This window comes from Sander lucioperca, chromosome 19 (assembly GCF_008315115.2).
Source record: "Sander lucioperca isolate FBNREF2018 chromosome 19, SLUC_FBN_1.2, whole genome shotgun sequence".
NCBI lineage: Eukaryota > Metazoa > Chordata > Actinopteri > Perciformes > Percidae > Sander > Sander lucioperca.
The window spans coordinates 14950169-14975014 of NC_050191.1; the positions used below are offsets into that span (position 1 = coordinate 14950169).

The 24846-nt window shown below is 45.1% G+C and overlaps 1 protein-coding gene across 2 annotated transcripts in view; it reads right to left on the minus strand.

Moving 5' to 3' along the window:
• Positions 1–24846, minus strand: part of mdn1 (midasin AAA ATPase 1) — a 71948-nt gene that overhangs the window by 38128 nt on the left and 8974 nt on the right. For both annotated transcript variants that reach the window (XM_035995663.1, XM_035995664.1), the window contains exons 11-42: positions 23702–23783; positions 23384–23479; positions 23111–23223; positions 22027–22175; positions 21851–21911; positions 20973–21184; positions 20777–20880; positions 20505–20649; positions 18625–18835; positions 17936–18083; positions 17606–17713; positions 15196–15347; positions 13984–14162; positions 13177–13385; positions 12605–12751; positions 12381–12522; positions 12159–12293; positions 10657–10795; positions 10293–10425; positions 9683–9813; positions 8037–8175; positions 7692–7806; positions 4583–4843; positions 4294–4491; positions 3084–3292; positions 2877–2999; positions 2283–2480; positions 1661–1768; positions 1346–1534; positions 571–660; positions 217–480; positions 1–125 (exon numbers count right to left, since the gene is read on the minus strand). The exon at positions 1–125 is cut by the window's left edge and continues 140 nt beyond it. In XM_035995663.1, coding sequence (XP_035851556.1) covers positions 1–125; positions 217–480; positions 571–660; positions 1346–1534; positions 1661–1768; positions 2283–2480; positions 2877–2999; positions 3084–3292; positions 4294–4491; positions 4583–4843; positions 7692–7806; positions 8037–8175; positions 9683–9813; positions 10293–10425; positions 10657–10795; positions 12159–12293; positions 12381–12522; positions 12605–12751; positions 13177–13385; positions 13984–14162; positions 15196–15347; positions 17606–17713; positions 17936–18083; positions 18625–18835; positions 20505–20649; positions 20777–20880; positions 20973–21184; positions 21851–21911; positions 22027–22175; positions 23111–23223; positions 23384–23479; positions 23702–23783 — 4815 coding nt within the window. The remainder of the gene's footprint in view (positions 126–216; positions 481–570; positions 661–1345; positions 1535–1660; positions 1769–2282; positions 2481–2876; positions 3000–3083; positions 3293–4293; positions 4492–4582; positions 4844–7691; positions 7807–8036; positions 8176–9682; positions 9814–10292; positions 10426–10656; positions 10796–12158; positions 12294–12380; positions 12523–12604; positions 12752–13176; positions 13386–13983; positions 14163–15195; positions 15348–17605; positions 17714–17935; positions 18084–18624; positions 18836–20504; positions 20650–20776; positions 20881–20972; positions 21185–21850; positions 21912–22026; positions 22176–23110; positions 23224–23383; positions 23480–23701; positions 23784–24846) is intronic.

Here is a 24846-nt window from a genome sequence, read left to right on the forward strand (position 1 = left end):
GTCTGCAGCAGGAACTCTGTGTCCTGGATGCCGACATCCAGCGACATCAGGCCACGCCTTACTACCATGGCAACTATGTAATCCACGCTTTCCAGCACTTGTTGCCATGGCCGCATTATATCAACCTGGAATGGAGAAAAGAGTGCTGAGTGATGCAGTCTGATGTTTCCAGACAATGAAACTCTAGCAAAGAGAGGCCTGGGAGTTCCTGGCTACCTGTTCGAAGCCCCCCAGCAGCTCCGTGGTGTCCATGGCGCTGTTCATGGCCATGACCCGGAGCCGGTGTCCCGTCAGCAGAGCCAGTAGCCGCACCAGGCTGGTCTTTGCGCTGGCTGTGGGGCCCACCAGTATGGTCATCCAGCCCATCTCCACACACTTCATCAGGGACTCCAGGGGCCGCAGCACCTGGTGTGTGATGGACAGTGGGGGGTCCAGGGCCACAGGGGCTCCACCGCTGCGTTGCAGGACCGACAAGCCCACCTACCATGGGAGAGGAAATCCTTAACTTTGTCCGTACAATTTAAAACATTTGCTTTTGAAAAATATGATTATATATTGTTGCTGACAAACCTGCAGGTTGAGTGGAGTGATGTGGAACTGTCTGGAGCCGCTGTAAGGCTCAAAGTCCTCCCCAAACACCTTCCTGAACACGGACAGAACCTGTGTGGGACAGCAGGGGGTTCACAGACTCAACAGAGGAAAAAAACTTCCCAAACAGGTCAGGAAATACACAAAGAAGGTTGAGGGTGATGTGGTGAATGCAGACGTGAGCGAATTAAACATCTCGGTTCAATGTGTGAATGCACTAATCAGAGTTTGCATAACACAGCAAAACATTACACTGTGGTGTTTATTTTATTATTATTATTTTTGAAACGGACAAAGTACCTAATATTAAGGAAAAAGTACCCATGTTGGTATTAAACCTCAGCAAGCATGATTCTGAAACACTACTGTAGCTGTAGAGTGGAGGACATGACGGACTCTCGTTAGAAATATTAGGTACTGCTCTGAGTTACAGTTGTATGGCTCTACCCTGCAAGGATTACGAGTCGAGCTGTTCAAACCCAACATAACTGACCAACTGTTTTCTAACTGGTTCTGAGGGACCTGTAGTTTTTCCCAGACATTTAAACCACGACCAGATTGTGTAGTCAAAGCCACTCAGAGAACTGGCCGGCACAATTAAATAACTTAAATGCTGTATGCTTTCTCTACCAAGAAGGCTGTTTAACAAACATCCGATATCACTATCAGAGGGTTTGTCAAACATCATCTTCCAATCCTTTCATGATGATTTCTTGAACGTTTCTTGTGTGTAAGCAAAGTTGAAGAAATGGTGTACCTGAGCCTTGTCAGCCTCGGCCCTCATCCTGTCAGCGTACACCAGGGCCACGTGCTGGCCTGGGTTGTAAAACCCTGGGGACTGGTCTGCCTGCATCAGCTGACACCAGCGGAACAGGTCACGCAGGTTGAACTCCCAGGGACTTCCTCTCTGGCCCCAGCGGCGCTCCACACTCACCTCCTGGACAAGCTGTTGGAGGCAGAGCACCGACTCACTCACAGCTTTAAACATGTGACACTCTGCCTGCTGCTGGACCGGCACAGCAGAACCAGCCTCTCAGTCAGCAGTAATACAAGTAAGGGAAGAGAAACGTACCCGGTTACTGAACTCCACCATTTTAGCGATGATTTCCTTATCGATGCTGGTAAAAATGGAGTCTCCTATGAACTCCATGTCTTTGCTCGTGAGTTGGTCCACAAACACCTGAGAACACAGGGGTAAGTCTGCTTTAATTAAAGTGATTGCTCTGCTCAGAGATTAGATTCAGGTGTTTTCTCTTCTCAGAGAGTCGAGGAGGGCGGGAGCAGCAATGGTACATGTGGGAAACCACTGCAACAAAATCTATGGGCTCGATTAAGGTTTTGACCCATTGAATAATATTCAGAAAAATGACCAAATCCTGTGGTCGTCTATCAGTCTTTGAGCATAGAGGTATATCAATGGTCAGCTCACACAAAGACATTCTTTTCTAAAACTACACATCTTTTCCCCTCCGACCTCAGCTGATTTTTCGTTGCTGAAATGAAGTTTAAATAAACCAAGAAACTGTCCAAGCACTATTACAGTACTGCACTCTGAAATTCAATTATTAAGAAATCAATTTTCCAAATTAACAACTACATAAATGGATGAGAAAAGAAGAAAATAATTCAAATGATGAATAAGCACTAAGTAAATGTGATATAAAGGTTAGTATGATCATGTCGGTGCTGCAGACCTGAGTGAATCTGTTGAGGAAGGATTTGGGCAGTCCCTTACGCCCGCCGCCCTGCGTGAAGGGGTTCTGGCAGCCAAAGATCTTGGTCTTCTCCTGCTGGACCTGGAAGCTCATCCCCAGTTCAGGAATGTAGATCTCTGCTCGGTGGTCAAAGCAGGCGTTCAGCCCCTCCAACACCGACTGGGAGGCCAGGTTCAGCTGGCAGCGGGGGGGAACAAGCCGAGTCACTTTCATATCGCACATGAGGGCGAAATCGCACTTGGCCCAGTTAAGCCCAGTTAAACCGTTCGTGAGCACATTGGACCCTCGCTACCCCGAACCGTGCCTTGGATGAACGAAAATCCCAGTCAGCGAGTCCTGCAATGTACTGACGATAGCGTGCTCTGGCCCTGATTGTTTTACTGCAGTGTGAGTGCAGGCCAGTGGTGGAGTGGGGAGGGGGACCATCGTGCTCGGGCACGGTTCAAGGCAACTGGGCCAAGTGTGAGTACGCCCTTAGTTCAACATCATCACATTACAATCGGCTTTCTGAGGGTTTGCAAACAAAAACAGGCTTTGAGCCATAAAAAGTGGAGTACAAACGGCGTTCCTCACCTCGTCCAGGACCACCCAGTGGCCTGCCTTCAGAGCAGCCAGAAGGGGGCCGTCGCGCCACGCAAACTCTCCTCCCTTCCCCCCCTCCACAGGGAGATCTGTTCCAAACAAATCAGTGACATCCTGCCAGAGAGTGCATGTCATCAGCGTCAGAGCCAGGTGGTATTTGAGTTCATTCAGGAGCATTATTAAATTAAAAAGGCTTACCGTTTGCTCTGACAGGTTGATTCTGACCAGATGATTCCCAGAAGCTTTGGCCAGCGCGGCCACCAGACTGGTCTTCCCCACGCCAGGGGAGCCCTCCAGCAGCACCGGCCTCTGCAGCTTCAGCGCCCGCAGGAGCCTCTGGGCGTTCACGGCGGTGGTGCCCGCTGCCATGGCGTAGTCCGACAGGTCCCGGCTCTCAGTGTCAGGCCCTGGGTGGACACAGAGAGGAAAGAGCCGTTAAGGGTTACTGCATGTAAACATTACTAAAGAACTATGGAATAACCAGCTTTAGTTTCCATGGAAACTGGAGTCTTTTTATGTAGACTGTAATGTTGTTTTAAATGTGGACTCCAGGAAGATAGGTTGATGATGAGGATCCTATAATAAACTAAACTAAACTTTGTAATGACCGGGGCAGGATATGGGGCTGAACATTTTTCAAAGCATTCCACATGAGGATGATATTAATCTTCTCACTTGTTCCAGAGAATGAAATGGGTATTATTCTGATGTAAGTTTTGTTATTTACACTGCTGTGCTAAAATAAAACATTGAAAAAGTGATGGGGGACAAATCCAGAGTCCTCGTTCTCTGCAAACATTTAGTCCAAAGAGTATCTGAAATTAACGTGAGGCTTTAACGGTCTGAGTTACACAAATCAAGTGAAGTCAGATAAACTTTGGAATATGCTTTTGGTCTTTTTGTGGACTTTGTCCCCCATCTCTTATATTGAAATCACGTTAGGACGGGATCTTTTGACGGCCAGTATGAACAGGAAGAATGATTACAGCAAGATTGTTCCAATGTACATGTGGGCACAAGGCGACTGCTTTAAGACAGACTTAAAAAAATGTCAACATATCCACTAAACTGAAAGGAAAGAAACAATGTGATCCTGAGATAATAGGATAAAGGTGTTGGAAATTTGGCATGTTGGATTTGGATCACGATCAAGTAATTTGGAGAAATAGTACCATAAAAAAGTACAAAAAACAAAAGTACAATGATAAGAATCTGTCACTGATCAGGTCCCAAAGAACAACAATTTTGTCTCTGTGAGTAAAAAAAATCGTGAAATGGTGAAAAACTTTTACAGGCAGATGTAGGCGGGGCATACAGTTAGCCAGTAGATGCAGCTGTACGTAAGAATGTGTTAATATATAATAAGTTACCATCATATGAATCTGTTAGGAATCAGTGAGTTTCATACCTAAAGCAATGTAGAAGGGGTCAATGCCAAAGAAGTCTTCGCCCCACTGGGGTTCCCGCGGCAGTCTGCTGTCATACACTCTGAGGGCGTCCAGCATCTCCTGGTCCAGCTTGGTCATCTTGCTCAGCCGCTGTTGCAGGTAGCCCAGGCACAGCCTGCGGGCCAGGAGGGCGCTGTCTGCAGACGACACTGTGGTTCCTGCAGGAAAAGGGAACCCCATTCACATTTCTTAAACACCTCCTTTGGGAGACAGACTCTCAGTGGAAATAAAAATCTGCTGTCAGCTCACCGGAGCCGATGCCGTCTACGTAGACCAGACATGCAGCGTGGATGAAGGCGGTAACTGTGTCCAGTCTGAGGTCCCACTCTGCCTCTTCTTCATCGTCCAAGGCTCCCATGGTCATGAAGCCGTCCTCGTCCCGCTCGCACACTGTGTTGAGGAAGTATACCCATGACAGGACGTCTCTGACGCTCAGGATGCAGCGGCGGCCAAAGTCCTGCTGAGTCAGCCACTCAATGAAGTCCAGCATCAGCTCGGCAATGTCGCCGCCTGCCACATCAGGAACACTTTCCACATTAGGTAACTGTACGTCACTCTTTGTGCTTTGCATTAAAGTGCATACAGCAACAACACTGAGGTCTACAGTGTAGCTAACAACACCAAGGCCCTGTACACATCATTGGTGTTTGGTTTGCGCTGGCGAGGTGATCCATTATGTTCCTCGGGAGACAGCAATGACTTCATGGCAGTGCTACCTTGGTTGTTGCGCATCACTCAGATCTTATGCCTTGCTGTTGTGCTGTAAGTTCAATCAACTCAACCGTGGCTTTGTTTGTTGTGACTTCTTAACGTGCAACCAATGAGAAGACAGGTGTCAAACTGAACTGTAACACTTTGTCCACTTGGGGGCAGTGAAACAAGCTGGAAACACATTAAGTTGTTGTGGTGGAGCTGTTAGCAAACAGTTGCCTATTCACACATCCAGCAGACACAGAGAAACATAAGCATTCATTTGGAAAAAAAGAAATATCTGTCTCTTTAGCTGCTAAATGCTCCTCTATGTTCACCAGCTACAGTCTCTAACTGGGTCTGTCTGCTGCTGAGCAGGTAGAGCACAGAGGCTTTATCAGAGCTGGAAACAGCGAAGAAAGAGAGGTACAACAGGCGGCTGGAATCAAACTGGCTACAGGCAGTTACAGTGAGGAAAATAAGTATTTGAACACCCTGCTATTTTGCAAGTTCTCCCACTTAGAAATCATGGAGGGGTCTGAAATTGTCATCGTAGGTGCATGTCCACTGTGAGAAAAAAATCCAGAAATCACAATGTATGATTTTTTAACTATTTATTTGTATGATACAGCTGCAAATAAGTATTTGAACACCTGAGAAAATCAATGTTAATATTTGGTACAGTAGCCTTTGTTTGCAATTACAGAGGTGAAACGTTTCCTGTAGTTTTTCACCAGGTTTGCACACACTGCAGGAGGGATTTTGGCCCACTCCTCCACACAGATCTTCTCTAGATCAGTCAGGTTTCTGGGCTGTCGCTGAGAAACACGGAGTTTGAGCTCCCTCCAAAGATTCTCTATTGGGTTCAGGTCTGGAGACTGGCTAGGCCACGCCAGAACCTTGATATGCTTCTTACAGAGCCACTCCTTGGTTATCCTGGCTGTGTGCTTCGGGTCATTGTCATGTTGGAAGACCCAGCCTCGACCCATCTTCAATGCTCTAACTGAGGGAAGGAGGTTGTTCCCCAAAATCTCGCAATACATGGCCCCGGTCATCCTCTCCTTAATACAGTGCAGTCGCCCCATCCCCAAAACACCCCCAAAGCATGATGCTACCACCCCCATGCTTCACAGTAGGGATGGTGTTCTTGGGATGGTCCTCATCATTCTTCTTCCTCCAAACACGGTTAGTGGAATTATGACCAAAAAGTTCTTTTTGGTCATCTGCCACATGACTTTCTCCCATGACTCCTCTGGATCATCCAAATGGTCATTGGCAAACTTAAGACGGGCCTTGACATGTGCTGATTTAAGCAGGGGAACCTTCCGTGCCATGCATGATTTCAAACCATGACGTCTTAGTGTATTACCAACAGTAACCTTGGAAACGGTGGTCCCAGCTCTTTTCAGGTCATTGACCAGCTCCTCCCGTGTAGTTCTGGGCTGATTTCTCACCTTTCTTAGGATCATTGAGACCCCACGAGGTGAGATCTTGCATGGAGCCCCAGTCCGAGGGAGATTGACAGTCATGTTTAGCTTCTTCCATTTTCTAATGATTGCTCCAACAGTGGACCTTTTTTCACCAAGCTGCTTGGCAATTTCCCCGTAGCCCTTTCCAGCCTTGTGGAGGTGTACAATTTTGTCTCTAGTGTCTTTGGACAGCTCTTTGGTCTTGGCCATGTTAGTAGTTGGATTCTTACTGATTGTATGGGGTGGACAGGTGTCTTTATGCAGCTAACGACCTCAAACAGGTGCATCTAATTTAGGATAATAAATGGAGTGGAGGTGGACATTTTAAAGGCAGACTAACAGGTCTTTGAGGGTCAGAATTATAGCTGATAGACAGGTGTTCAAATACTTATTTGCAGCTGTATCATACAAAGAAATAGTTAAAAAATCATACATTGTGATTTCTGGATTTTTTTTTTAGATTATGTCTCTCACAGTGGACATGCACCTACGATGACAATTTCAGACCCCTCCATGATTTCTAAGTGGGAGAACTTGCAAAATAGCAGGGTGTTCAAATACTTATTTTCCTCACTGTATGTGGCACGTCCTGTAACCATTCGGCTACCAATGCACTCCTATCTGAGCTTTCTTGTTGAAAACAGCTCCCTGAAAAAATGAGTGACAAAGACAGTGAAGTGACTCCTTTCACATTACTCCTAGTCATCTAATCCATTGTGCTGCCAGGTCTGTGAGTAGTCACAGAGCAAACAATGATGTCCACCTAGACTGGCTGTCCTAACCCGTCCCCTGAGCAATGCTGCTAGCGTGACTAAAAACTGGAAATTAGAAAAAGAACAGATCAACAGGCCTGACTGCAACAGCCATGAAGACCAACTGGGACTGGGAAGAGCTTTGACGGTTGCCTCTGACCGGTGAACAACAGATTTAATTATCAACTAGCTTAAGAAATAATATTTGAGAAAAAATGGTCAGTCATATGTTGATGATCTACCATTATTTTAACGGAAATAATTTAGACTCTAAAACATCAACCGCTACGATGCAACGATTACGTAATAATGGTTACCGGAAGTCAAAGTGTCTCAGCAAATCTGTTCAGCGACCAAACTATTTAAATATTGATTGTTTTATATGTTTGTGAAGTGTAACTGAGTGACTGTAACTGAAAGGTGTTTCAGCACCAGATGCTGGTTTACCATCGAGCGAGAGGCCCGAGCGCAGGTTGTGTTGGATGATCTGGACCAGGTCAGCGCGGCTGTTGCTCTGAGGACACCAGATCTCTGTGAAGCGGTTCCTCAGGGCCGGAGACAGCTGTCCCAAAGCACACAAGCACAACGTCAGACACCACGCCTACATACAGGTATGGTTAGTTAGTCTGGAAGCACATTCTGACAATTGAAAAAGCATGGTCAATCACTGGGACAAACCTTCAATCTTAGTGGAATCAATTACAGAAAAATGCAACACTGTCTTTTTAATAAGTCATCAAGTAGGACTTCATCCTGAGATCCTCTGACAACACAGTTTGGTTTTTCATCTACCTCCTTCTTGCCAAAGTCTCCTCCAGGATTCATGGTGGCAACCAGCCGGAAAGCTGCAGCTGCTTGGATCAGTTCCACGTCGTCGGTGTCCCCGCTGCCCTTCTCTGCTAGCACCAGGGACTTCTCCGTCTCCAGAACACTGACAGGAAACACACCACACGGTCAAGGGCTCTTCTTAGTGTCGACAACATGTAAAATGTCATACCAAGGGTACCTAAAGTACACTTTGCGTAGTGTTGTAAAAGTGCACTCCGTTGCATATTCGTCTTATTGACCTCACGAGGTGCACCATCGCAAGGACTACTTTCTGGAGAGGATGTGCGGAACAAGATCTCTCTCTCTCTCTCTCTCTCTCTCTCTCTCTCTCTCTCTCTCTCTCTCTCTCTCTTCCTCTCTCTCTCTCTCTCTCTCTCTCTCGCTCTCTCTCTCGCTCTCTCTCTCTCTCTCTCTCTCTCTCTCTCTCTCTCTCTCTCTCTCTCTCTCTCTCTCTCTCTCTCTCTCTCTCTCTCTCTCTCTCTCTCTCTCTCTCTCTCTCTCTCTCTCTCTCTCTCTCACACACACACTCCTCAGACATCTCTGCAGATCTTGTTGTGGTCACTTGTTCTAAATGCTGATAAGACAACATGTGTTTTATTCTTCCTGCTGCACATGTTGTACACATAATGGTACTGAAAGTTGTTCATCGCTTCTCTAATTTAAAACTAGTGTTGATTAGAGCAGATCCAAGGTCTGGCTAACTCTTGAAAAGTGTATTCGTCCCTTGGGAAGACAGCCTAACCCTAACCCTTGCCACCATATAAATGAAATTAATTACTTTAAAACTGGGATGTCTCATCTCAATGGATGAATTTAAACTTTTAAGTGTGGACCTCTTTAAAAATGTGTGACTGCAAAAAACAATGTGGAGAGCATCTGGCCCGTCCCATGCATCCGCTCGTCTTCTGCATATACAGTACACACAGACACACAGACACACACACACACAGACAGACACACACAATGCATTCTGCGCACACATCGCACACGTTAGAAGAAGAAAACATACACTGGCACCTCTCCAGCTACCAGTCCACAGTCCGAACTTGGTCCTTACAGGGACCGGCGACCCTCAGGTTCCCAAGCCAAGTCCCTACGGCCTGAGCTACCCCTGCCCCTGTGTGTGTGTGTGTGTGTGTGTGTGTGTGTGTGTGTGTGTGTGTGTGTGTGTGTGAGTGTGAGTGAGTGAGAGAGGTGTGTATGTGTTGGTGAGTATAAAGTTAGCAGTACACTATAGCTGTGAACGTAGCAGTGCAGTCTGTGTTCAATTTATCTGTCAGTGAATAAAAGCTACTACTCCTCAGACCCGAGCCAAGTTCCTGTGTCTTGCTGCAAGCTGCTTAGTCAAGGGACACAACAACCTCAGCATAGGCTCACTAACTTAAGGTGGGCTGGCTTTAAGGTGGACCAGACATTCTCAACTTATTGACAAGCCGCTCCCCCAAGCTTTGCTTTAGTGATCTCTCCTTCGCTGCAACCGACAACCAGTTTATGCTAATAACTGTGCGATGACGTCACCAAAATGCAAATGATGTAATTTGCACCTAAGTGCTCCAAAACCCAGGAAAAACGTTGTGCTGCTGTCTGCATGTGCCTGTGTGAATGTCTACCTGTTGAGTCTCTCCAGCACGGAGTCGTCTGCCAGGGAGATCTCATCCAGGAGAAACACTCCTCCCTCCTTCATGGCCAGCACCAAGGGACCGTCATGCCACTGAAACAGCCTGCTGTCCTCTCCATCAGTCTACACACACACACACACACACACACACACACACACACACACACACACACACACACACACACACAGAGTAAGGACAGGGTCAGCTGATGTCACAGAATCTTAATGGCTCCATTTAAATGTAACAATGTTGTTCCTTGTATTCTTTTCCCCTCCAAATAAACTGCATCAACATCTCCACTCTATGGATCCTTTGAAGGGGTGAAAGATACTGTTGAGTATTATTAAGAGGTGGTGCTCACCTCACTACAACCTGAACCGGATAGAAATGATTTTGCAATACATACATGCATGCATACTAATCTTGTTTCTCTAAGCGTCTGGTGAGACAGAAATATAAGTGGGAATGAAAGTGGAATGTAAATCAATTATTGGATTTATTTTTAGGATATTAGTTTGTTACGTATCTTGCTCACTTGTGCCATTTCAAATAAACCTTAGGTTAGTTTTCCTTTGGAGTTTTTACATTTCCTGGTCTGTACCTGATGTGTGTGTCTGACAGGCCGCAGGCCTCCCAGGAAGTCAGACGTCTCCATGTGTAGGTGACAGTTGACTGAGAAAAACTTCTGTGCAGCCAGAGCAGCAAACAGCTGGCAGATTGTAGTCTTTCCACATCTGGTGAGGGAACAGGAGAAGAGCTTAGCATGATTTAAATCCCCAGACACTCATACAGATCTTTACACTATGTAAGGACACAAACTCATAAGAATTCATTGTGTGGAATCTACTCATGTACAACATCTTATCTAAATCTGTCCAGGAGTTGCTGGATATTTCAAGCTGCTTCCATGACTAAGTGATCATTTTACTCTACCCTTCCTAAAGAAATGCTCATGTGAATCTTACCCAGTGTCTCCTACGAGCAGGACAGACTCCCCGAATCGCAGCGCCCGTCCTACCAGCACAGCCAGTCTTCTCATGCTGTGAGTCCACACCACATGGCGAAACTCCTCTGGGACCCCGGCGATGCTGTCGATGAAGGGACCTGCCAATCACAGCACCAAGCCAACATGAGTTCATGGCCTCTTTCTCTCCTCATAGTTTACTTATGTCCACTTCCTTTTCACCTTTCTATCAACATTTAAAAGAGCTCAGAAGCAACCTTAAATATGGAGTTTAATAGGCAACCTTCCACTCAGATGTGATAAATACAAACTGATCAGGAAGGCTGGCTCCGCTATTGGCTGCAAAGAGGAGACATTTGAAGCTGTGGTGGAGAGGAGGTCACTGAACAAACAGTTATCTATCATGGCTAACCCCGACCACCCCCCCAACACACACACACTGGCCCTACAGAGGAGCACCTTCTCTAAGAGGCTCCGACAGCTACTGCGTCGCACTGACCCGCTACAAGAAGTCATTCCTACCACAGGCAACAAAAGGTTTTTACACTTCATCAAGATCATCAAGACTTATATACACCACAATACTGCACTGAGTGCAACTTGCACAAACATAGGTTTTACTTACATCTTTATAAATACTATTTAAGTAGTTGGACATTCTTATTCGCCACTTGTATATACATTTGTACATTCTTTCCTTTGTATGTTTTATCTTTATTTTTTGAATAGTTCTTGTATTCTATCCTATTTATTATTTCTTGTATAGTCTGTATGTGTGCTGTGTGTCTGATATTTTGCTGCTGTAGCACTGACATTTCCTAATTTGAGATCAATAAAGTCTATCTAATCTGATCTAATCTAAATCGAAAATCTCTTGAGGGAGTAATCCCTTGAAGCAAGACTTTTGCTGAACAGTGTTACACAATTATGTCCCGTTGGATTTCCTGCTGGGATTACTTCTTGTTGGCCTTCTGATCAAACCACTTAAGTAGAGTCATCCAATCAGTGAGCTGACTCAATAGTGTCCATTACACAGTAACACAAACGCTTGCTAACACAAAACCCCAAAATGCATTGCACATGAGTTTAACATTATATTTGTAGGAAGAAGACGGTGTCATTTCTTCTTTCATAAGTGACATAGTCTGACGTCAAAGTATAGAGCAGGAGAGTGATTCTGAACCATGTAAGGCACAGACAGACATCAACGTGCTGTTCTAAAGAAAAGAAATGTGGATTCTACGATGTACTGTATATTTTGTGAGCCATGTGCTCACAGCTATCTCTCTACGTTTGTATCTGAATAGCAGGTTGACTCTTTGAGATGATCTAAACCTCTACCTCGATTAAAACAATGACAGATTTTGATGAAAAACTCAGTGAAGCCACTTTGGTTTCAAAAACGACAACAGTTAAAACATTCTGCATTATTCAACCAAACTTCAAGTACAATGCGACAGCGTGAGGTGGCCCTGGATCAGCGTGTGCTAGTGTTCCACTTACTGAACTGGCCTGTGACCTGTTTCTGAGAGAACAGGCTTTCAGGGTTCACCGTCCTCTTGAAGTGCTTCTCCAGGATGGACAAGATGGTGGCCTCTTCCTCGGGCTTCCTCACACGTCCTGCCAGCAGCATGTACCCTGGTGAAGACCACAACAACTTTACCTCAGGTTTCAACGGAACGCCGTGTCGGTTGGCGACTCAACAGACAGTGTGACGAGCCTCACCATCGTCAGCCAAATGCTGCAGCCAGTCCTGAGAGGCGTCGGCCTGCTCCTCCAGTCTGTAGCGATCTGCCCAACGGAACAGATCTCGGAGGGTGATGAAGCCATGTTTCCCCGCAAACACAGAAGATCCCCTGCGTAAGGACTGAAAACACATGTCACACATCAAGTTAGGATCACCCAGAACAGGTAGGTAACAGCAACGACATACACAAGTGTCCAGTTACCTGAAGCTCTTGCATGACTTTGACCAGCCGGGTGCAGTAGGACGGAGGCAGGCTGCACCTCTGGTGGAGGATGGTCTCCAGCTCTCCACTGGGCAGCTCATCAAAGTGCAGCTCCACAAAGCGGTTCCTGAAAGCCCTGGACAGCACCTGGAGATCAGTCAGGAAAGATTACTCAAACGGTTTCTAGATTGTGTTGGACAGGTACAAGTGGAGTACGTTTATTAGCCCCACCCAGAGATGGGGGCTCGAGTTTAAGACTCAGACTGACCAAATAATGTATTTTGCATCATATCTCCTGAACCAAACATAACACAGAATATGTGATGTCTACCCCTACGTTTTGATGGTCAAGGATTACAATGATATCTTATCACTACCCCTACACGTGAACATGCAAAACAGAGTGGTAGGGCTAAGTGGTAGGGGCAAGGGCCAAGACATTAGAATTCATCCTGTGGGGACCATGAATATCTGTATCAAATTCCATCTAACCAGTGGTTATCAAGCTATCTCGCTCTGAACCTCACTGTGACCATGCCATCCATAAATCTCAGACTGAATGAATGCTATACCTTTCTACCACCGTAGAGACCAGGGGGATTCTGGGTAGCAAACAGCAGGAATCTGGGGTGCGCCTTGATGACTTCCTGTGTCTCGGCCACAAAGAGCTCCCTGTTGTCGTCCAGCAGCCTGTTGAGAGCCTCCAGGACGTCGGTGGGGGCGAGGTTCAGCTCGTCCAGGATGATCCAGTAGCCTTTCCTCATGGCGTCTATCAGAACACCTGCAGCACACAGTGAGTGGCGTTAGTCTGGGGGGGGCACCATCCCAGTCCAGTGGGGACAGTTTCTCTACATAACGCTCAAAAGGCTGATTTCTGAGCCTATAAATGCTGCAATCTTACGGTTCACTGCTCAGATTTGGTCCTACGTGTACATTATTTCAGAATCCATTTTTTTAAGCTTCACATGTCTTTGTTCTGCACAATATGCCATCATTTTTAAATACAGCTGGTCGCACTTTTTGTTCTTTGGATTTGACTACTTTCTTTGACGTCTGTAACAATATTTTCCTCCTCTTTTATTAAAGATTATTTTTGGGGGCATTTTAGGCCTTTATTTGTATAGGACAGCTAAACAGAGAGAGGGGGAACTGACATGCAGCAAAGGGCCGCAGGTCGGAGTCGAACTTTGGGCCGCTGCGTCGAGGAATGAGCCTCTGTGTATGGGCGCGCGCCCTACCAGCTGAGCTACCCAGGCGCCCAATATTTTCCTCCTTAAACTGAAATATTCTGGTTGTTACTCTTAATACTGCTTTTGTGTTAAATCTCGTTTCAGATAATGTACAAATAAATGTCAACAGGTCAACATGAGTATCCGTACCCTCTTTGAACACCAGCTTGCCCCGGGCATCTGATGAGTAGCAGCCGATGTACTCCTGGATGTCGGTGTGCTCGTGGTTGTTGATTCTCACACACTGGTTGCCCGTGGCTGCAGCCAGCCAGCGGATCAGGCTGGTCTTCCCCACAGACGTCTCTCCCTGGATCAGCACCGGGTGAGTCCTGCAAGGCCCAAACATTTAGAGAGAGAGTGATGGGTGGTCGGGTTGGGGCTATCGACTGGTGAGGCGGGGCCGCTGAGTCAGACAGCAGCCACAAATACAGCCAGAACACCTTCATACATGACAGGCGATGGGTATGCTAACGTGACAAAAGAATTACGTATGATTAAACAAGTCAATACTTAAAGCTGCACTATCAATATTTTTATTACTTTATTTTATTAACACAATAATCATTTACTGCAGCTTTAACTGAAGAGAATACCGCCTGCAGTCATTACAGAATGTTTTTCTAATGTTTTTTCATGCCCATCTGCTGAGCAACACTACAGGATGGGACTATAGATGGATTTTAACATTAAACGGCCCAAAACACTCAATTAATGCAGCTTTAAGAAATGAATGGTAATCCAAAACCTCAAATTAAATGTCTTCATTTTGTATACCACAATGTAAACTTGCGCGCACTATACAGCCAATCAATTCCATTTTTTTGTTTTGTTTGTATGTCAACATACTTGTGTGTACATTTGGTCTCAAATTGTTTTGCATGAGTTGGGCCCATTTAAGGGAAAGCTTTATGCTGCACCATGCAATGATGTTCTGCACAAAGCCAGCTCCATAAATAAATGCTTTTCCCAGTTTGCTGTGGAAGAACTTGACAGAACTGCACAAAGCCCTGACATCACCCCATCCCACACCTTTGGGATGAGTTGGAGCGCTGACTGAGAGCCAGACCTGACCCCCACAGCAGCAGCGTTGGACCTCACTAAGGCTCTTAAACTCTACAAATATTAGTTAGGAGTTCAGGAGGTCGGCTGTCCTTAACACAGGCCACACAGAGGCAGAAAAGCTGATCGCAGATCACTGACTGCAAGGGAATTCAGTCCAACCACATTTTCTGTCCTGATGCATTCTTTCCTAAAGGGTCAGAATTAGCTCTGACAAAATTAACGTGTGGACATTTATAGATGCACCCATTGATTTGGGGGAAATCCTGGGCAGGGAGTCAGGCTGGGCAACAGTTTTCCTACCCTGCAGATACCACTCTGGCGAGGTCGCGGAGGTTGAGTTTGACTGAGGCGGTGAGGATGTAACTGGGGTCCAGAGCCGGCTCCATCTCCCCCTGGGACACCCAGTAGCCCTCCACATCCACGCAGCGGCGATCTGAGGGCGCCGGGATGGGCTGCAGGACACATTACAAAAAGTTTTTTTCCTCTGTTCACAAATATCCTTTTGTACATAAAGGACGACATTAAACACTTTTATGAACTATTTATCTAATAGTTCATAAAGGTGCTGCTGCTAAGGACTTAAAAAACCATAATACACATACCCGAAACAGTAACCGTTATGTTCGACACCCTTGAGTGAAGTCAAGTAAATTTCCTTCTTACAAAATCACAGAATTATCGAACCTTTGTCTATCTAGACTTACCCCTAGATTTGGAAAAGGAAAAAGTCCTAAAAACAATTGTATCACCAAAAATAGCATGTCTACATAAATACATATACATACAGTGCTCAGCATAAGTGAATACACCCATGCTAAAGTTGACTAAAAAGAGGAATAAAATATCATCTTTTGGAAATTGATCTTAATGCCTTAATTTATATAAATGAGGAAAACTCCAACCTTTAAGGACACCAATTTTCTTTTTTCTTTGTGAATGAATAATGTATCATAAATAAATACATGTTTTCCTTAAAATACAGGGGCCATAATTATTCATACCCCTATGTTAAATTCCCATAGAGGAAGGCAGATGTTAATTTTGAAAGGCCAGTTATTTCATGGATCCAGGATACTATGCATCCTGATAAAGTTCCCTTGGTCCCCACATCATCACATACCCTTCACCATACCCCCACATCATCACATACCCTTCACCATACCCCCACATCATCACATACCCTTCACCATACCCCCACATCATCACATACCCTTCACCATACCCCACATCATCACATACCCTTCACCATACCCCACATCATCACATACCCTTCACCATACCCCACATCATCACATACCCTTCACCGTACCCCCACATCATCACATACCCTTCACCATACCCCCACATCATCACATACCCTTCACCATACCCCCACATCATCACATACCCTTCACCATACCCCCACATCACATACCCTTCACCATACCCCCACATCACATACCCTTCACCATACCCCCACATCATCACATACCCTTCACCATACCCCCACATCATCACATACCCTTCACCATACCCCCACATCATCACATACCCTTCACCATACCCCCACATCACATACCCTTCACCATACCCCCACATCACATACCCTTCACCATACCCCCACATCATCACATACCCTTCACCATACCCCCACATCATCACATACCCTTCACCATACCCCCACATCATCACATACCCTTCACCATACCTAGAGATTGCCATGGGGTACTTTCCATAAAATCATCCCTCAATGCAAATCAAACCAGCTATTTATTTATTTATGATACATTATTCATTCATGAAGAAAATTGGTGTCCTTATAGATTGGATTCTTCCTATTGTTTTTAATTAAGGCATTAAGATCAATTTCCAAAAGATGATTTTTTTATTCCTCTTTTTAGTCAACTTTAGCATGGCTGTGTAAACTTAGTTGCTAAGTTTATAGAATGTATCGGACTAAAAATGATCACAACTGGCTCGTTGAGTGTTCTTCTTACAGTAAATTGTCAAATAGCATAGCAAAGGAAACAATGGCAGAGCCTACAAATAATGTGCAACAGATTCAAGTCCTTCTCTGCTGCTTTCAGTTTCTCTTTTTAACGTGTTTTTAACGTGAATACTGTTTTCTTCACTAATTATTTCTAGTTGTTAAACATGCTGTTAGACAGCTGTCAGTAAAAGCAACCCTTCCTGCAGATGTTTCACAGTAAAAGCCTGCCTGCTGGGTTAGGGTTAGGGCTCCCGGGTTGTGACCCAGGTGGATCCGAGTTGTCTTGACCAGAGATCACCCCGGGGTGAATTGACAAAAGGGTTGAACAGGGGGCAGTAACCCCGCTCTGACCCCGAGGTACGAGTGAATGCAAACTGACAACAGCAGAGTGGTGAGTATGCCATGACTCTGCTTTTTTACTGATTACATTAGTGCTGTGGAAATGTGCATTGTGTTGAATGTATCAAAACAGCAGATAAACAGAGAAAGTGTTGATTTCCATCAACACTAAATTACAACAGGAGCAGAAAACAGAGAGGAAAAGGTGAAAGTAGAACTACAGCCAGCTCTCTGCAGCTGAGGTAAATAAATAAAGTAGATCAACTGTTTGAGTGCACTTGTTACTGGTTCTATTTTGTGTTTGCTATGCCCTCTAACATCCATATTCACTATTTGTTAACCCCATCAAACACTTAGCATCAACATTTGAAAAGACAGGAACTAGGTGTCAGAACATCTTACTTGTTTGAGACACTTGGTGTTCCCCATCAGGATGTGCTGACACACCAGTTTCTGGACCAGAGGGTGGGAACTTCTATCCAGCTGGGTGAGGAAGCTCAGGCAGAAACCCTGCAACCAGGAGACAGGACCAAGGTCAACTACATGCAGCTGATCTAAACTCCTTCATACACCAGGTGTCACTAACCCCAAACCGCTGGCATGTCTCAGTATCACCAGCAGGACATGAGCAAATGGTTTTCCTTTGAATTTCAGTGAACGGACACATTACAGAGATCATTGTATTATTGAGAGAGAGAGGGATTATTGAGATATTTCTGTCGAGGCTCCTACCTCGTACAGTGAGCGCTGCACACTGTTACAGGGGTTTGCTGCCACGTACTTCAGAGCCCTGCACAGAGTACGCAGACTGTAGTGGGGTCTGTGGCCCGTCCCATCCACCAGATGAGAGGTGGCCTCCTTTCGTACTGACAGGTAAAAACTGCACACAAACACAATTAAGGAGTGAATTAACTTGAGCCTTCTGCAGGATTCTGAAAACTGCAGCAAACGGTAGAGTGAGCAGGCACGCCACAGGGTTTCCCTAGCATTAGAAGGACACCACTTAAGCCAATTGAATGTAAAATTAATGTAACTTTAAAACTAAATGACTTTTCACAGATCTAATGATTGTCGTTGTCTACTGCACTCTTCTTTAGTTTTGTCTTTAAGGTTTTAGAGTGTAATTTATTTATTATCTGCTCCAGATTTTCTAACGATTTAGGCACAGATATGGTAATAATAATGCTCCAAAATGAAGTCAAATTGTTTGTTTGTGTGATTCACGATTTCTTGAGGGGGTGACCCTTAAAACTATCAAAGAACTTACATTTCTATTGTTGCACAAAATATGTAAATCCAAGCACTCTCATGTCTAATTTCAAAAACGTTCTGATTTTATTCTGTGAAATTCTTCCCAACCTTTAAAGGACCTGTTGGAGCCATGTTACCTGCACCAGCTGTAACGTTATGTAAAGGCTGACCTGATGATGCCACTGATAACACTCCTGGGGGGCTTCAGGAACCTGAGGTAGTCTGAAACCAGAATCTGCAGGTCCCCCTCATTCTCCAGCTCCTCCACATACAGCTCAGTAAACCTGTTCCTGAGGCCCAGCGGCAGGTTTCTCTTGCCCACATCAGTAGCTGGGTTCATGCAGGCAAAGAGACGGAAGTCTGGGTGGCGGAGCAGAGGCTCTGGGATCCAAAAACAACTATATTAGCAACAATCCCAGGAATATAGAAAAAACTATGCAAAATGGCTAAATAGATTTGATTCACACGACAAGGTCACAAATCAGTGTGATCTTTAGAATGTCACATGTGCAGCAAGTGTCTGGTCAGGAGAGTCAGCAAGCTCAGATGTTTAGCAGAACTAGTTGATGATTGATAGATCGATAGATTGTTTGATCAGTGATTTATCTAGTGCTGTGTGGCCTCACCCCTAGACTCCACCAGAGGCGTCTGCGCTACAGCTGTAATCAGGCCTTAAAAGTTCAGCCCGACAAGGCCCGAGCACGACAGAATTTGACCCGAGCCCGACAAGTACATTTTGATTGACAGCTTTTTAAAAGCCTGAACCCGTTTACAGCCCAACATTATTCAAATGTGCGCACGCACACAGCTCTTTTGCCTTTTGTCAAGAATTAGTAATTTTTTAACATAATTTATTCATGACTAACGGAAACTATCGGCCACTTGGAAGTTGGAACAAAGAAATAAAAGAAGTCCTCCAGAGGCCAGCCTCTGCGTCACCTCCTCAGCATCCATTTTCACGCTAATCAAAACGCATCACCTGACCTCTCATTTACCGCGCAACCCGGAGCGCAAGCCCAAGCCCGGCCCGAACCCGTGTACAATGATAGAAATTAAGACCGAACCCGGCCAAAGATCTTCAGCTCTAGTCTGCGCTGCGTTCCGACCGGGGCGATCAACAGGCCGGGCCGGGCAGGGAGTCGAACGGCTAGAACATCCGGTCACTTTTCAAAATAAACTCCCGGTGCAGACTTCTGATTGTTTCTATCATCACTACACTATTTTAAGCCTCAAATATTTGATAACTGGACTAAATGGAAGGAACTATTTAACAAAAATGACCAACAACTGAATTTGTCAGGCATAACGCTCTGCTTCTGAAGACGCTCCCGTTGTGGTAGGATGCACGGCGGAACATGGGACGAAACAACGGCACAGCCGGAACGCAGCGTATCCACACAACTCTGAGTTAGAGGCTATAATGTGGAAAAGTAGTATTCTACAGTTTATACACCAGACTTTTTTATCTTTGGGCTGCCTCAGTGTGGCTAAACTCTCTTCAATGTGTGTTTGGGAAATGGAGTGTCTGTCTGTCAGTTTCTGGTATAATAAAAACATAAACTCTGAGGCTCTTTCTTATTAACAGTGTATAAAGCTTGTCATTTTACAACAGATCATATGAGCTGTAGCTGATTACCATTAACGCTGGAAGTGAGCAGCTAATGGTTAGTGTGGTCTGACAGCCGACATCGGTGCTGTTCCAAAGATCACTGGGTAAAAAAACATCACCCTGTTACAACACTAACCAACCCGTACTGAATCAACATCTCATCTGTGGGTTTGATCTACAGGTTGTTGTGAACATTTATAGACTGTAACTACAAAAAGTGTTTCTACCAACATAAAGTAAAGAACTCAACTGAAGGTTTAAGGGTTTTTTTAACTCTGGTTACAAATGTTGAATTAAATATTATATATAATATTCAATGAGGGATTCAGATGTGGATTTGATCAATTCCAGCGGCCTTGGTCGTGTGGCTAATAAACACTCTACCAATCTTTCGATAAAACGCTATGAAAGCCCAACCCTATGAGTAGCAGCAGTCCTCACCGGTGTCTCCGCGGTCCAGCAGCACCAGAGATCCGGCGCTGCCCTCCAGCAGTCCACTCAAACACTCAAGGGTCTCGGCTGCTGCCAGGTTGATCTCATCCAGCAGGATCCACTGGCCCTTCTTCACAGCCTGAGCTAATGTTCCCTACACACCAATACAAAGAGGGCCATTCACTTTTGAGGCATTTAGCCGTTATTTGACAGTTGACAGTACAGAGAGTGACAGGACACCAGGAGAGACCCCGAAACAAGAAATGTAATATGCTCTTTACCTCCACAAAGGCGAAGACCATGGCTGCCTCACAGGCTCGGATCTGCTGCTGGGTCTGGTTCAGCCTGGCAGCCAACGCCTCCCACTGCTCCTGCAGCAAAGCAGCTGCGCACACACACGCACACACGAGAAATTAGTCTTTCATTGTTACAGTAGTCAGTTTACTAACTGTTATCATTGTGTATTCCCGTGCACACCGTTTGATTTCTCCTGCAGCTCCTTAGTGAGCGCAGACTTGCACACGTGGTCCATGAGTTTGAGCAGATCCTGCCAGCGCTTCCCCCTGAAGCAGGTCTGCACATGACCCAGGAAGGTCAGGTTCTGCTTCCTCGAGTAAGTCTGGGAGAACAGGTCCTCGAAGGCCTCCCGCAGAGGGAGCAGGATCTGGTGGTGGTCTACTGGCTTGTACCTGCATTAGACAGAAAAAGAAAATGATATGTGCCATCCACCTGTCATTTGGAAAATGAATGCTGGGGTGTGTTTGGACACAGGAGGTGTGACCTGGACCTGCTCTGTGCTTTAAGTACACTGTGGAGATTTCATTGAGACTTTCTCACCCAATAATTGTTTGTATTCTCAAAACCTAATAAAAGTGTTAAATGAATTTTAATTAGTAGAATAGTGTAAAACTGAGTGACTGGCATGCACATTTATAAGAGATACAGTTTAATGCTCTTTGCTCTGCTGCTGTCCTTTTTTTGTAGTGTGTGATCCTTTTGCAGGGTTAGATACAGCACATGCAGCGTTACAGATTACTCCTGGCTGTCATTGGTTGCTTAGCTCTACACTGGCCCCATGGAGAAACACTCTGTAATCAGGGGATCACTCCTTTATTCAGCAGCTGTTTTCCCTAATTCTCTTGACTGTCTGTCAATCTGCTCATTGTTTTAACCCTTTGTTTGAATGTTGATATGTGTTGCTCTGTAACCTCTCAGCTAGTCTGCAGGTGCTCTGCACAAACACTTTCTATCCATCACAATGACAGATGGTACTTGATATCACCAAGACATGGGATTTGTGTGTGATGGGAAATGTTATGGTAATGTTATTAAGGTGCAGTGTGCGTGTCACTCACCCTCCGAGCAGGTCGGCAGTGTCACTCTGCTGGTTCATGTTCACAACCCGCAGCCTGTGTCCTGGATTCAACAAACAATAAGGAAGACTTGAATCAGGAATGCTGTCAGACCATGTGAAGGTATTTATGGACGCTTCAGCCTGTGGACGGGAGTCGAGCTGGGCTCCTGGGCTCACCTGTGACTCTGGCCAGGTGTTGGACGGTGGAAGTCTTTCCAGTCCCCGTCTCTCCCACCAGGAGAACAGGCTCTGCTTTGGCCACACACACGGCCAGCTGCTCCAGCAGCACAGCAGAGGGACGCGTGGCAGCAAAGGTCTGCACGTCCCTGTTCACGGGAATACACAACACGCTGAATGATTACATGTATGTAGATATACTGGCGTCAGTCCCCTCAGCCATAATATACTGCCCAGTACAACCACTGAGCCAGCTCCACTGGAGCAGTTAAGGTTAAGGGCCTTGCTCAAGGGCACCTCAGTGGTGGTAATGAGGGAGAGACGAGCGCTGCTCTTTCACTTTCCGCTCCCAGATTTTAATCCTGTCGGTCTGGGGATTGAACCTTCCGGTCCCCGGTTCTTTAACCTTTAGGCCACCACTGCCCTTTAAATCAGTGTCAACACATTTAATGAACTGAAAGATGACAGATTTTGGAGAATATACAGTGACTATTGTGTTTCCTATTTAAACTTCATTAAGATCAATTTGTAACGATTTCTAAGGAGGCCGTGTGACACAGTTATTGTTTTAATTCTGTTATCTCGAGATCACAGGTTACTATTAAAATGTTAATTAATTCCACTTAAAAACTATCCACACACCTGACTGTGAAGAGGTTTACAATGCAACTGCTTGAAAAATGTATAAATAATAATAAAAAAATAGAAACACGTAGAAGAAATAATGATTCCTTATCAAAATAGTTTACAATATGTAAAAGATCAAAGTCAATCAGTGCCTTATTATTCCTGTTAGTATGGCTGACTGGACACAGATAGCCAGTTTTTGCATGCTGCTTGCTTTGTTGTTAAAGTCTGACACCCGTTCATATTGGCTTTGGGAAAGAATCAATGTGGACATTTGGGCATGTCCTGATGAGTTTGTTTACCATAATGCAGTTTTAAATCAATCCAATGTTTATTCAATTTACCAGCAGGGGGTCTGTTTGGCCCTATCAGTAGGTGGATGTTGGCACAGCAATGAGCTGATGCATATTTGGTGTAAACAGGTCAAAGGGGGTGTCAGGCAGGATGTCCCACTTACACACTCAGCTGCACCGCTTCAGTCTGCTTCCGACTCAGAGTCACTCTGCCCACCGCTGCCTCCAGCTCGCTCAGCAAGATGCCCGGCTGGTACATCTGGCAGAAGTGCTGCGCCTGCAGACAAACAGCAGCCAGGAGTTTGATTCAGACATGTTTCTGTATACAATGTAGATTACAAATACTACTTGCTTATTCTTTAATCAATCAACGCTGTAGGGGGTACTTTGCATGAACCCAATCCTTATGTTTTTGCCAAAGCCGGCTGGTCACATACCTTCTCTTTGGAGATGTTGAGCTTGCTTCCGATGATCTCGGCCATTCGCAGTCGACTGTCAGGCCGAGACAGCATGGCTGTGAAGCAGTCCAAAGCCTGGCAACCACAGGCACCACCACAAGGCATTAGTCAATAAAAGTCATGCAACCTGAATCACCACTCGTCTGATTAGAGGTTTTACACCCCGGCTTCAATCACAACACATCCCAGTGCAATATAATAATATAATATAAAATAATTTGAGCAGTACTAAACTCAATACAACTAAATGAAGTGCTTTTCTTTTCGCTGACATTTGAAGAGATCACAGCCACTAACCTCTTGGAAGACATGTTGTGCTGTGGCTGAGGACGTGCTGTCAAAGTTAACACTGATCCGCTCACACCATTTCAGCAGGTCCCTGCAGAGTCGTGATGAAGAAAACAGAAATAATCATGAATGAGGAGCATGAACCCTAATGACCCAGACCAACACATATGATGAACTTTGCAGTTAATGACATTGATCAATGAAGCGCATTTGTGCTATTGAAGTGCAGAGCACGGAAACTAGAGACACATTGATTTAACGGCTGAACCCTGGCCAGCACACACATCACACTGATCAAACTTCCAAAAGCAGCTGGGCAGATAATGTCTCTAAGTGAGGAGGTGTTACCTAACGACAAAGCCTTGATTTGACCTGTAGAATGTGGGATTCCATTATTTTATTTTGATTGGTTTGTATTGTTCGTTTTGTGTCTACAGATGTGTCTCATTTTGATTTTGTAATCAATGGCTGACAGGTACAGCCTGAGCTAATTTGTCCAAGATGCTTCTGTCATATGTTAAAATTAATATAAAAAAAAAAAAAGTGGGATTCCAGCCCAGCGTACAGAGGACAGTCCAATCAATACTCTATTGAACACAGCAGCAGCTAGTGGAAAGCTAATTAAAGCCTGCCGCTGCAGACTGGCTGGTGGTTTTGGGGGGGGGACAGATGGAAGGCTAAGGGGCACAAAGCTGATGCCGACTGTCAGGAGCAGAGCGGCCAGACACCGAGATGTGTACTTTTTCATGAAAATGGCACATGATCTTACTGATATTACAGATTTTCATGTTTGCACTAAAGTTACAGTTGAGGCCAAAATTATTAGGCCCCCAGGAATTATGGAACATTTTCCTAAAATTCTTCCCAATGTTTGCAGCATTGATAAAACTTGATATAATCAAACATTCACCAGTGCTATTTAGTAGCTTTTGGTACATTTTGGAATATAAAATAAAGTTTTAGGTTTGCTTTATATCAAATACAGTGAAAAATGGGGTGGTCAAAAATATTAGCCCCCATGTGAATGTTTGCTTTCAAAACACACCTAATTAACCAATTAGCTTTCAAACCACACCTGTGCAGTCAATTGGCTTCCTAACACCACCTGAGCATTCAATCAGCATAAAAGGACTCCAAGGAACAGGGCACTTGAA